The sequence below is a fragment of the Eleutherodactylus coqui genome, chromosome 5 (genome assembly GCF_035609145.1).
Source record: "Eleutherodactylus coqui strain aEleCoq1 chromosome 5, aEleCoq1.hap1, whole genome shotgun sequence".
NCBI lineage: Eukaryota > Metazoa > Chordata > Amphibia > Anura > Eleutherodactylidae > Eleutherodactylus > Eleutherodactylus coqui.
Window position 1 is genome coordinate 176,000,459 of NC_089841.1, and position 14,449 is coordinate 176,014,907.

A 14,449-nucleotide genomic window follows, 5' to 3' on the forward strand; every position below is an offset into this window, starting at 1 on the left:
TCCATTATAGCTTATGGGGGCAGAAACGTTAAACAGATGCCCAACGGTGATATCTGCTCACCAGATATGTTTATAGGATGCCGTTACATCCTATGGGTGATGTCATTGTTAGGCATCACTTATGGCATCCGTTAGATGAATATGTCAAGAGCTTTTCCTGGCGGGCATGTTTTACGGAAGCCATTAAAACGCATTGTGAACTTGGCCTACGGCACTGCTAATGCAACGCTGCTTCTGATTAACAAAAATCATTAGTTTCATATGAGTCGTTAACACATCAAAATGTGTTTCCGCTGTGAGAAAACTCTTACATTTCAAGATATATGAATCAGTTGTACATTGTTATCATCAGTTTAGATAAAAGTTGTATGACCTGAAGGTTGTGAGTTCAATCCCCGCTTGGTTCAGGTAGCCGGCTCAAGGTTGACTCATCCTTCTGAGGTCTGTGAAATGAGCACCCAGCTTGGTGGGGGGGGTAATAAATAAACTACCTGAAAGCTCTGCGGAATATGTTGGCGCTATACAAATAACGAGAAAAAGATAGCAGAATACCAGTCATATTGTTTATTTTTTGAACTTCAGATCTCCCCAGAAGGTCGGGGTGTTTCTTCAATCTCCAATATGTTGACTATAACTCGCATTCACAATACCATTGCTGCAGCCGCTTGCATGAGAAGGTACAATCTATCTAGCTGTAATATATGTGTATATGCAACCTCTTTAATCTGTCAGATAACAGTATATACATTTGGGTTTTTTTGTTTTTTTTAAATCTAGAATGATCAATCTGGCCAGGGAATATGCGTCAAAGAGATTTGTCTTTGGTCGTCTGATAAAGGACCACCCTTTGCATATGCAGACCATGGCACACATGGAGGCAAGTGTTTCTTCTCATGTTTTAAGTAAAAAATGTTGTTCAAATTAAATGTTGCTTTGCCATATTCTTCCTTAATATTTTTTTTCATCGGTTCTTCTGTTTTCTGGCTCTGTTATGAAAATGTTGTGTTGTCTGTGATACCGCATCACCATCACCGGTGATCACAGTGATATTACCATGGCCTAATGGTTACCAATCACATGTAGTCACATCGTCACTCCACGGTCATAATTAGGGTCAGCAGAAAATGACTAGAAGCAACATTGTAAGAATAGACAACCCTTTTTAAAGCCATAGACCTCTTAAGAAAGTTGCACTAAGGGTGCCTTCACACTGGTGAGAAAAATGTGCGAGATGTATGCGTTGTGAGACGCACAAATATGAAACCTTTTCTTTTTAATTGGTTCATTCACATGTGCAATGGCACCGCGTTGTGATGCTATACAGGTAAAAAATCGCAGTGTGTCCTAACTTTCTGCAATATCGCCTATTGTTTTCAATGGGGCCAGCAGCAGCGCCGGCCCCATTAAAAACAATGGGGCCGGCGCCATTGAGAACTCCGCAATCCCCTGTTGCGGCTGTGACAGCTGCAGCGGGGAATTCCTTTTACCCCGTAGTGATGCAAGGCTGTTTCCACATGAAAACAGCTTCCATCTATGGGTTTCACATGGATTGCAAGGGTGATATGGGGCTGTGATTTACGGCCCAATATCGCCCCCGCCAGTGTGAAGGAGCCCTAAGTTTGCTACCTGCTCCTAGTTTCAGACTTGTTTCATGTCCACATGTTCCTCCCAGTAATTAGAGATGAGCGAGCATACTCGGAAAAGCACTACTCGCTCGAGTAATTTGCTTTATCCAAGTATCGCTGTGCTCGGGTCTGAAGATTCGGGTGCCGGCACGGAGCGGGGAGCTGCAGGGGAGAGCGGGGAGGAACGGAGGGGAGATCTTTCTCTCCCACCCGCTCTCCCCTGCGACTCACCTGTCAGCCGCAGCGGCACCCGAATCTTCAGGGACGAGCACAGCGATACTCGGATAAAGCACATTACTCGAGCGAGTAGTGCTTTTCCGAGTACGCTCGCTCATCTCTACCAGTAATACATACTGAGCTCTGGGTGTCCAGGATGCTGCTACCTCCAGCAGCTTTATTCTTTTAAGGCCTGTGGCTTTTCTTAATAGAATGCTGGCAGAAATAAGTGATCAAAAAAATGTCAAGGATACTAAAAGTTCAAAAAAACTCCCCTTTTCCTGTATTTATAATTTAAAAAGATTTAAAAAAAAAACAAAAAACCTTAAGGCTTGGTTCCCACTGGGCATAATTGCAGGGGAATTTCTGTGCAGACTTTCTGGGATAAAGCAGCAAAGTGGACCAGATTTGCAAAAATCTCGTCAACATGCTGCAGACAGTCCGCTGCGGCCGAGCTGCGCTGAAATTGACACGCTGCGCGGAATTCAAAGACTCAGCATGTCAATTCTTTCCTTGTTTCCGCAACGGCGGCTCTCCTCTCTATGGGAGAGATGGCCGCAGTGGAATGCAGGCGTCGAAGCTGCTACAAAATTCGCAGCGAAGGGCCATGGGTTTTGAAGCTGCATTTTTCCCATGGAAATCTCGTGGTATTTCTGTGCGGTCATTTTGCAAGCTTTCCACAAGATTTTAGTGCCATGTGACCCCAGCCTTAAACTTATTTGGCACTGCCTAGTCCATAAAGTGTGATCTAACAAAATAACGCATTATTCATCTAGCACAGTGAACATTGGCAGAAAAAAATAGACAACGCTAATATTGAGCTTTTTTGGTCTCCTAGAAGAAATGTAATAAAAAGCAGTCATAAGGTCATATGTATTCCAAAATGTATCAATAGAAAACACAGATCGTCTCACAAAGCCCTCACATAATCCTATCGATGGAAAAATAGAGTGATGGCGGTCAGAAGATGGCGATGGAAATGGTGTTTTTTTTATTATTTCATGTTTTAAAAGTAGCTCAGCAAAAAAGTAATCAAACTAAATAAAATTGGTATTGTCACAACCGGCGTTTTGTTGCAAAAATCGCAGTGCTTTTTTCTATTTCACTCCACTTAGAAATTGTTTTAAGTTTCTCAGTACATTGTTCGATACATTAAATAGTAGGAAAATTGAAAAATACAACTTGTCCTTCCAAAAAACGAGCCCTCAGACCGCTACATTGACGGAAAAATAAGTGTTTTTTTTTTAAGTTGTGAGCAGAAACCGAAAATAAAAAGGCTGTCTGCTTGAGGGGTCAAAAAATGCTGAGCAGTAGCGTGTAGCCCTAAACCTAGTAGTCGGCAGCCCCCCTTTAATATGACGCTACATATGTGCTTTCTACGGCAGCCTCTAGAGATGAGAGGACGGATAAAGAGGGCTGCGAGGACATTACTGTATATGAACTAGTAAATACTTGTCTGCAGATCTCAGTGGCTAGACAGTTAGTCATCCCCAAACATCCAAGATATCCATGGTATCCGTCATAAAGGCAAGTTTAATAGTTCCAACATATGTCCATTATGTAGCAGCGTGGAGTATTTCACTCCCAGCAGTCGGATATTAGTATTACATCACCTGGTGGAAAGATTAGGGTACAGCTAGACTCGATGGGACTCGGTATGTCATTAGGATTTTAACGGATGCAAATAAAATGGGTCTTTTACGTCTATGACAGATATATTCTAGTCACTGCGTGTCGTGGCAGGTTACTCTGGGTTATTTCTTGACTTTGATCATTTTTGTCATCTGCTGATTAATGTGCGGCTTAAAGCAGTGCTGGACACAAATTACATTAATTTACAGCTGTTTGTTAAGGCCCTTTTAGACACAACGATTTTCACTCAAAATTCTCTCAAAGCCGTCCTTTGAGCGATAATCGTTGTGTGTAACTGCACTGACACAGTACAGTTTTCATTAAGCCGTCACTAATCTTTTAGCCTGCGGAAAGACAACGATGAGCCTTATCAGGGATTCACAGCGGGATACAGTGGATACTATTGTTTCAGCTGTATCCTCCTCCCTGATGACAGGCTGGGTATGAAGAACAGAGCGGTCCATACCCCACACGGAGCGCTCGGCTGTATAACAGCGGGGCGCTCCGAGCAGAAAACAGTTGGATGTAGAAGACAAGCAGGGACACCTCGCTTGTCTTCTGCATTCTCCTCTCGGAGCACTTGGCTGTATAACAGCTGGGAAGTCAGAGCAGGGAACAGCTGGATGCAGAAGACAAGCGGGGCCACCCCGCTTGTCTTCTGCATCCTCCACTCGGAGCGCTCGGCTGTATAACAACCAGATGCTCCAAGCGGGGAACAGCTGGATGCAGAAGACAAGCGGGGCCACCCCGCTTGTCTTCTGCATCCTCCACTCGGAGCGCTCGGCTGTATAACAACCAGATGCTCCAAGCGGGGAACAGCTGGATGCAGAAGACCAGCAGGGCCACCCCGCTTGTCTTCTGCATCCTCCACTCGGAGCGCTCGGCTGTATAACAACCAGATGCTCCAAGCGGGGAACAGCTGGATGCAGAAGACCAGCAGGGACACCCCGCTTGTCTTCTGCATTTTCCGTTTAGAGCGCTACAATTCTCACTACTTATGGCTGGCATTTGGTCACCATTATTTGTACGTGAATTGTCCAGTTTCTAGTTTCTCTCCTGAAGGTAAGGCTGCTTTTAGATGAGCGTACTTTAACTACGTATTTGGGGACCATGATATGGAGCTAATGTTAAGCTATAGATCTATTCACATAGTTGTAGTTTTCATGACTATTTTTTAAAAACGCAGCACAATCTATTTTTGTGCGTTTTTGCTTTTGTATTTGCGTTCATTGGTATTATTTTCTGTCGGGCAAATACAGATCAGTATTTTCCATGTAGAAAACAAAAACCAATGACTGCAAATACAGATCAAAAAGAAGATCCAAAAAGGGAAGAGTGGCGGCATAAATGGGCGCAAAGATAGTAGGAAACTTTGTTCCTCCATACCAAAGTCAAACAGCTATGGGTCGAAACGTAGCTGTTTGACTTTAGCATGGAAGAATAAAGTTTCCTACTGTCTTCGCACCCATTTATGCTGCCACCCTTCTTCTTTCGGGTCTGCTTTTGGAATGGTGGTTCAAGTTCCTGGGTGGCTGTTGCATTACTCCAGTCCTAACCAATTCGGATTCAGTGATGTGCTGCTGGTAAGCCTTCTCTTCAATACTACTTGCAAATACAGATCAAACAGTGATGAAGAACTGGTAGCATATGGTGCAGGGTCATCCAGTAACAAGTGACAATATGCTTGTTTGAAACTAAAAGCTGTAATATACTTTTATCCAGGGGTCCCCAACTCCAGTCCTCAGGGACCACCAACCGGTCATGTTTTCAGGATATCCTATGGTAAGAACACCTGTGGCAATGTCTCAGGCACTGACAATAATTACATCACCTGTGCAATACTGAGGAAATCCTGAAAACATGACCTGTTGGGGTCCTTGAGGACTGGAGTTGGGGAACACTGCCTTTATCTCCTCATCAGAGTGATGGCAACCTCATCCACATTTTAGTTGCGCCATGCTCATTAATGTGTTATATATTGGTTTCTCGTCTAGGTACAAGCTCGTGGAGCATTCCTTTTTCTTATGGAAGTTGCGCGCTTGCTTGGCTTGGAAGAAACAAACATGACAACTGAACAGGATGAACATCTTCTCCGGCTTCTAACGCCCATCGTTAAGCTCTACACTGGGAAGCAGGTAGACTCATCCAGACTCATGGCTGAAGTACACTGATATGTTACAATAGTTACATTCTCTCATGTATACTTCTTTGTTACATACAAGGCTATTGCCATAGCATCAGAAGGACTGGAGTGCTTCGGAGGACAGGGCTACATGGAGGACACAGGTCTGCCGGCTCTATTGAGAGATGCCCAAGTAAGACCTATGTTAACTGGATTACAAGATTGACACAGAATCCATTTGTATTTCCTTTGCTCACTCTGTCATATGTCTATGGTAGGTCCTAACAATCTGGGAAGGGACAACCAATGTCCTATCCCTAGATGTCCTGCGGTCAGTCGTCAAGAGCCAAGGACGTGTTTTAAGTGCCTTTTTCACTTCTGCCCAGGTAAAATACACCACCTAAGAACCCAGCCTTACCATGTTACACAAGCCTTGTACTGTTTACTGGCTGTTAACGGATATCCCCAGAGCCCTCCTTGGGAACATCACTTACATATGGAAGTGCTATGTTTATTGCAGGAAAAGCTGGAGGCTTCGTCTAATATTCCCAGTCTGTCCCAATCCACTTCACGATTGCTGCAAGCCCTGCAGAACCTAAAAGACTTCACACGGAAGGCGGGAATGAGAGAAAGCGGCTTCCTGGAACTAGCAGCCCGAGATTTTGCTTACAGCCTGGCCAGAATCTACATGGGTAATAAGTTGACTTTATTATATGGTTATAAAGCAGTGTTCATAAAGTGAAGTCTTCGCATGTCAGTATAGACTGAAGCATTACTCGCAGCAGGAAAAAGTTTTCAAATTGCCTTCAAATTGTGAAATTTTATCTGCTTGCAACAGGTTTTTTTTTCTCCTGATTGAAACAATTCTCAGTACAAGCCGTAGCCATTTACTATAAACAGAGAACCTGTCGTTGTGTCATAAACCACAATTTATTGCCTGTAGGTGGATTTAATACAGTGGAAATCTCCGTCACATGCCTGTTGTCTATATGACACCTTTCAGTATCATTTGAGCATTTCCTGAATTCTATTACTATTTTGCTACAGTCAGACATTTAGGAAGAGCTCAATCACATTAGAATGGTCTAATGCAGGTTTGTATTTATGACTGGACTCTCACAATTCTGGTGTATCTCCCTTTAGGTTGTCTTCTTGTGGATCATGCGGCTTGGACTGAGGCAACAGAATCAGATGTGTATTGTGCTCAAAGGTAATCTCTTTAAAAGCTTGTGACCAAGGTTATGCATCTGTAATGCGGATGTGTGCTGGCTGCCTGACCGACGGTCTCCTGCCCTATGAGCAGCATAGATTCCTATTAGGATACTCAGTCAGGCTGGGACAGTCGTCCGTATTATGGACCAGTAAATGTGGCCGGAATATGCTGGTGTATCATCGGCCTTATTCTACAGTACAGCCAAAAACCCCAAGTAATCGTACTTGTGCTGTCTCTTCTCAGATGGAGTGAACAAGACTTGTGCCCTGTTTTCACGGCTGAAGCTGCTGGATGCTATAATGGGGATGCAGCCTCCATGGACACGCGCCTTGTGTATGAGAAAAGCCCTTTCTTAAAGGAAAGGCTCTAAGTTCTTTAACCCAAAATTGTTTTTATCCTGTTAAAGGCCCATTTTATGGTTTTCTACCTAAAATTTTTAAATTCAAAAACTGATAAATCTCTACAGCGACAACCTTATGTGATGATAGGTTTAAAAATATAGATAATGGAGTCTTAGGCTGGCTTCACACAGGCGATAAAATCACACAAGATGTTTTCGCGCGGGGCAGCAAATGGTAACATGTTCTATCTTGTGCATGCTCTTCCATCGCACCGCCCATTGTTTTCAATGGTACTGGCCCCATTGAAAGCAATGAGAGACACTCTGCAATCCTCTGCTGCGGCTGTGACAGCCCCGCCAGAGAATCCCTGCATCCCCGAAGTGATGTGAGGCTCTTTTGCCATGAGAACTCCTTGCATCCTTGGGGATTTCACATGGATGGTGAGCGTGATATGGGTGTGGGATTTACGACTCCATATCACGCTCGCTTGTGAGATGTTAGCCTTAGTCATGTATAGCCACATACACATTGAAATAACAACACAACCAAGTTCAATCCTTTGGAACTCCTGTACGGGTTTGATATGTTTAGTCAAATATTTAATGTTTAGCCTAGCTTACAGCTTAATATACTATATGTAGTTCAAGAAAAGGCTGGAGGCGCCTCCAAGTCTCATCATTCCTACAAGGGTTCACTTATGAGTGTATTTAGGTTGCATAAAAGACAGTGCTAAAAGCCCATTGCTTTACATTGGGATATTCAGACCTGCGTTTTTCATGTGCGCACGAAAAAAAAAAAAGCAACATGTTCTATTTTAGTGCATATTATGCACCATTATAGTTTATGGGTGCATAAAAGACGCAGTTCATCTGCATGTCACATGCATATTACACCCGTAAAACATCTGTGCTGAATATGCAGCTTAAATACACGTGTGAATGAACCTTAAGCAACACACAACAAGGCTTCTTTCCCACGAGTGTATATCGGCCACAGTTTTCACGGTTAGCCGATATACGCTATCATCTGGGGCACAGAAACTCGTGAACGGGCGCACAAATCTAACGTTTGTGTGCCCGTTCACACGGCATGGGCCCCGGCGCATAGCCGCAGAGGTTGTCATGCCATTGCCCCTTTCTCCTCATCCCCGCTCCTTGCAATGGGAGGGGGCGGGGCTAAGCATTGCCCCGTCCCACCACCTCCCATTTCTGGCTGCAGACCAGGGGCTGGGAGTCTGCAGCTTCGCCCTGCCCCCTCCCATTGTGATTTGCCAGAGGGGAGGAGAGAAAAGGGAGGGAGTTTAGCAGCCACGTTGCTAAACTACCCCCCTTCTCCGGCCGCTGTCCTTGGCTCCCATAGGAGCCCATGCAGCGGCCGACGTATTCCGCCTCAAAAGATAGTTCCAGGAATATCTTTTGGGCCCGACTTAAAAACGCCCGGCGCTATATTGGCCAGCCTGGTGCTCTTATTGTCACGGGAATACAGCCATTTAATCTGATACATTGGAATCCAATGCATCCGATCACAGCATATATCGGCCAACCGTGAAAACGGCGGGCCGATATACACTCATGGGAAAGAAGCCTAAGGCGTACTTGCACACGGATAATTTTTCGGTCTGGAAATCTGACAGAAATAGAACCCATTGAAAGGACTAGGTATATTCACATGGCCCTGTTTTTCACGTGGATGAATAGTCCCAGTAAAAAATATTACAGCATGTCTGCTTTTCGTCTGAGAATAGTACACATACAGGGACCCGCACACGCATGTCCGTGTGCAAGTACCCTAAGAGAAATACTGTAGTATATTTATTCATTGTCCTGAAATTAGAAAGGCTAAAACTAGATCAGGCAGAAACTGGGCCAAGTTTATCAATTTGGCAATTCTTGCTAGACACATCAGTATAGGAAATGGAACAGCGACTACCTCTTCGTACACTTCTCACTACTCTCAGGCCAATACTTTACACAGCCGATAGTCACAGCACAAGAACACCCGCTCCACGTGTAGGACAAGGCACGTTTACATTCACTACTCATGCAAGAGTTATCGCGTCTCGTCACACACAAAACTAATGCAATAAAGGCAGTTGTGTAAATATGACCTTAAAAAGTTGTAAAAAAAACTTTTGCTGCAATTTCTGGTTAATGTGCACACTCAACTGTGATACATACCACCACCGGTCACGCTCAACTGCGATAGATACCACCACCGGTCACGCTCAACTGCGATACATACCACCACCGGTCACGCTCAACTGTGATACATACCTCCTCCGGTCACGCTCAACTGCGATAGATACCACCACCGGTCACGCTCAACTGCGATAGATACCACCACCGGTCACGCTCAACTGCGATAGATACCACCACCGGTCACGCTCAACTGCGATAGATACCACCACCGGTCACGCTTAACTGCGATAGATACCTCCTCCGGTCACGCTCAACTGTGACACATACCTCCTCCGGTCACGCTCAACTGCGACACATACCTCCTCCGGCCACGCTCAACTGCGACACATACCTCCTCCGGTCACGCTCAACTGTGACACATACCTCCTCCGGTCATGCTCAACTGCGACACATACCTCCTCCGGTCATGCTCAACTGTGAATAATACCTCCTCCGGTCACACTCAACTGTGACACATACCTCCTCCGGTCACACTCAGCTGTGATACATACCTCCTCCGGTCACACTCAGCTGTGATACATACCTCCTCCGGTCACACACAGCTGTGATACATACCTCCTCCGGTCACACTCAGCTGTGATACATACCTCCTCCGGTCACACACAGCTGTGATACATACCTCCTCCGGTCACACACAGCTGTGATACATACCTCCTCCGGTCACACACAGCTGTGATACATACCTCCTCCGGTCACGCTCAACTGTGACACATACCTCCTCCGGTCACACTCAACTGTGAATAATACCTCCTCCGGTCACACTCAGCTGTGATACATACCTCCTCCGGTCACACACAGCTGTGATACATACCTCCTCCGGTCACGCTCAACTGTGACACATACCTCCTCCGGTCACACTCAACTGTGAATAATACCTCCTCCGGTCACACTCAACTGTGACACATACCTCCTCCGGTCACACTCAACTGTGAATAATACCTCCTCCGGTCACACTCAGCTGTGATACGTACCTCCTCCGGTCACACTCAACTGTGACACGTACCTCCTCCGGTCACACTCAACTGTGAATAATACCTCCTCCGGTCACACTCAGCTGTGATACGTACCTCCTCCGGTCACACTCAACTGTGACACGTACCTCCTCCGGTCACACTCAACTGTGACACGTACCTCCTCCGGTCACACTCAACTGTGACACGTACCTCCTCCGGTCACACTCAACTGTGACACGTACCTCCTCCGGTCACACTCAACTGTGATACATAGCTCTGTTCATGTTCAGTTTACATTTTCTGAAGTTTGATCAGTAAGGATATATTCACATGCAGCAGATTTGTTGCAGAACTGTCTGCAACTGGGAATCAGTTTCCTGGCTGTGAATGGAGTGGTTTCAGCAATAAGCACATGATTTCCTGCAAGCTCCATTCAGACGAGACCCAGAAATTTCTGTAACAAATCTGCTAAGAGTGAACTTACCCTAACATTCTACCTCTGGTTGGGCATAGCAGGTTCTCAACATCTCCTCACTACACAGTAAGAACCTATTAGACATACATCAGAGGAGAGTTGTCAGAACACAACAGTGCCTAAGGAGCTGCTGGCTCAAAGCCTCACCGCGTTCATTATACATTGTCTTCTGTTAGGTCTTGGATTATTTCTCATTTGTTAGAAGTTATTTCTCTGAAATCTACTAAATAAGTTAAATCAACCGAATAACCACAGTGACTACTCAGCCCAACTGAATGCCAAGCAGCTGATGCATATTATTAACCCCATTGTTAAAGGTCTGTGGTTTTTAGAATAGACACCTACATCATCTATACTATAGCATCTCCTGTTGGGCAATTCAAGTCTATTGGAATTAGTGGGGGATTTTCTGCCACGTACAGGCTTTATAGAGCTAGGATGACAGTTGGGTGAATAGTGTCAGATTCATATTCTTTACCGTTTTAATATTATTCCTGATCTGTGTGTGTTAATTGGTACAATTGTAAAACTTAAATCTTACATAGATAAACCACTCTATGGTTAGCAATTGTAACAAAGTATATAATAAACATGTATTATCAGTGCATATGTTGATATTCCGTTATTTACTTGAAGTGCGAGGGCTCTTGCCCACAGATATTTGCTGCGAAATCCACGGCGGGCATCCGCACCGTGAATCCGCAGCAAATAGCGCCTATAGCATGCAATGGGAAATCGATTCTTCCTCCACACTTGCGAAAGTCAATTGCGGTTTCTGCAAGCGGAGGACAAATTGCAGCACACTCTATTTTTCCGTCAATGAAAGCCATCCGATCTGCAGCCCTTCTGCAATCACATTGCGGAAAGGTCGCGGATTCCAAGGGAAAAGCAGGAGTTTGATTTTAAAAAATCTGTACTGCGCCTGTCCGACGGCTCGCCATGCGGACCATCCGCAGTACAGAAAAAAAAAAAAAACAGGCAGCAGGTACATGCGGACACAACTGCTCCCAGGGCTGGATTCCGTATGAGGTATCCGGTCTAAGGGACCATACTTGTGTCACACAGGACATAATAGGCCACACAAACGCACCACAGTAAATTCTGTACCAAAATCTGCAGGCTGCTTGTGGTATTTTGATGCAGAATGGAAAATTGCTTGAAACCTGCCTGCCATTCCATATCAAAATCTGCAGTTGGACCTACGGATTTTGGTGTGCAATTCCTCAGCTGTGGATTTGGCTGCATCCTGTGGAGTAATTCCGTCCCGTGTGAAGGGTCCTTAAGGCTGATTTCACACGGGGACACTGAGGATGCAATTTAGCTTCCATCTTACTACTGCAGCACCCGGACGTCCTGCAGCCTGAGGGACCTGATCATAGGTTGTCATATGGTTCTATTGCAGCTTAATTGAACAGGAGGTTTATATATTGCAGGTGTAATAAATTCTAGGCCAAATAAGAAATACAGTAGTTTTGTGAAATATGAGGAAGACCAATTAATTACAGCATTGCTTTGCAATATTGCTTACCTCTAACCACCTGATGAAAGTATGTTGAAAGCTGGACTGGGTTGTGTGCACACTTACCATTCACCACATGGTCAAAACTGTACCGCATGGAAACTTGCACGGTCTTCTAATGCAGTGTTCCCCAACTCCAGTCCTCAGGGACCGCCAACCGGTCATGTTTTCAGGATTTCCTCAGTATTGCACAGGTGATGTAATTATTGTCAGTGCCTCAGACATTGCCACAGGGGTTCTTACAATAGGATATCCTGAAAACATGACCTGTTGGTGGGCCCCGAGGACTGGAGTTGGGGACCCCTGTTCTAATGGAGCATGAACAAAAGCAGTTTCCTTGTAAGTGGCAATGCCAATACTCGCAATACCGTTCAGCTATAGTCAATCAAGGTACTTTGAGCTGTGGCTCAATGAGAAGCCCACAAACCTTGCATGTAGCATGCTTTGGGCCATATTTCGGCTGCGTGGCAGATGCAAAGTTTTAATACAGACTAAAAACCATTAATAGCCTATATATGGTGGGCAGCTGAGGGTCTGTAAATGAGCACCCTGTGGCCTTGGACTCCCCTCTTCCATAGCTTTTTATAATGAAAAAAGTTTGGTACTGCGTTATCCAGTAGAGCAAAATGTGATTGTTCTCAGTAAGAGAAACCAAGTAATCTTGTAGATATGATACCTTTTAATGGTGGTAAAAATACATTATGTTATAGCGAGCTTTCCAACCTCTCAGGGTCCTTTGGTTATGCCTGAGGAAGGATCCTGAGAGGTTGGAAAGTTTGCTGTAACATCATGTATTTTTTGTTAGCCATTAAAAGGTATCATATCTACAAGATTGTTCTTAGTGAGAGAAACAAAGTAATCAGTTTTATACAAAAAAAACCCCATGTAAATGGCACCAAGATCAGCCATAAATCCTTTATAGAGGGGATCTCCACTTGCTGCCCAGTATAGCAGGGGCAGCCGCACATATATACAGTTTCCCTCCATTACTGTCAACAGGTAATACTAAATTCACACCAGCATTTGTTCACTTTGTCATCCATGTAAGGCCTGTGGCAGATGAGCGTATTCCGGACACATTTATGTATTTGTAAGACAGACGAGCGTCTTGGCCTGACCTCAGGTCTACTGAAAAAAAACTTTGAGCATCACAGATTCCTAGGATGATCAGAGTTCAGGCGAGGAGACCTGCAGTCAGGCCGGGCCACTCATCCGTCCTAAGGACACATGAATGCAGCCTGATTATGCTAGTTTGTCAGCAGCCTTATGTAACACAAGTAGTAGATCCCAATCGTTGGAAAAAAGAAAATGAACATGAGTCTTAATTCCCTCCTGCTGTATGCTGCAACATGTCTAATAGGCATAAGTGTGGCTGTGATACAAGGGAGCATAACAATCATGAAGTTGGTGAGAGATGTCCCACAGACAGTAACTGGGTGCAAGGTATCTGGATATGCTGATAACCGGCAGCACAGTGCAGATATTTCTTGGTCTATGGGCAATATAAACGATCCTTCCCTTTTCTCAGAGTATTACATCATATATATCTCTTCAGCACTGCTGAGCATTTCACCTTAGACTGCTAATCCACATGCTTTAGCAGCTGCCGCTAGCACAAGCCTTTTCCATACGATTGCTGGGCTGCACTTACAAGCAGAGGTGCAGAGGTGCAACCCCAGCAATAAGTGCATTAATACCTCTTCTGTAATGGCCCCCTTAGGGTATTATTCACATGTGGAGATTTGGGTGTGGATCCGCATGCAAAATTGGTGATCTATTGTGACCTGTGGATTTTGGTGCTGATCAGTGTTAAAATCCACACCATTTGTTGCAGATTTCGATGTGGATTTCACCCTTTTAGTTAACACTTTCTCTACATGTGAGCATTCTTAGTGTCACCCCCTCATGATCTGTTCGACTAGGTACAGGTATTGCACCTGGCAACCTTGTTTGTCACCTCCCTGTAAACCATAGATAGGAGTACGGAAACAACGCAGCAGGCTCCACTCCACTGTTTCCTTAACTCCCAAAAGAAGTGATGTGGAAGTGACGTTGTGCTATGCCTCTTCCATAACCCTCGTTCACTTCTACTGGAGTTACGGAAAATGCATAAGATATCCCGTTCGACTGTTTCTGAATATTCCCAGTCGCTGCA

The 14,449-nt window shown here is 44.8% G+C and overlaps 1 protein-coding gene across 1 annotated transcript in view; it reads left to right on the top strand.

Moving 5' to 3' along the window:
• The window catches only part of LOC136628128 (acyl-CoA dehydrogenase family member 11-like), a 47,768-nt gene extending 36,388 nt beyond the window's left edge, over positions 1 to 11,380 (top strand). The window contains exons 8-15 of the mRNA XM_066603779.1: positions 583 to 677; positions 778 to 877; positions 5,468 to 5,608; positions 5,696 to 5,788; positions 5,874 to 5,981; positions 6,116 to 6,287; positions 6,739 to 6,805; positions 7,052 to 11,380. Of these exons, the coding sequence (XP_066459876.1) occupies positions 583 to 677; positions 778 to 877; positions 5,468 to 5,608; positions 5,696 to 5,788; positions 5,874 to 5,981; positions 6,116 to 6,287; positions 6,739 to 6,805; positions 7,052 to 7,178 (903 nt within the window). The 3' untranslated portion in view covers positions 7,179 to 11,380. The remainder of the gene's footprint in view (positions 1 to 582; positions 678 to 777; positions 878 to 5,467; positions 5,609 to 5,695; positions 5,789 to 5,873; positions 5,982 to 6,115; positions 6,288 to 6,738; positions 6,806 to 7,051) is intronic.
• Positions 11,381 to 14,449: the final 3,069 nt, after the last annotated feature.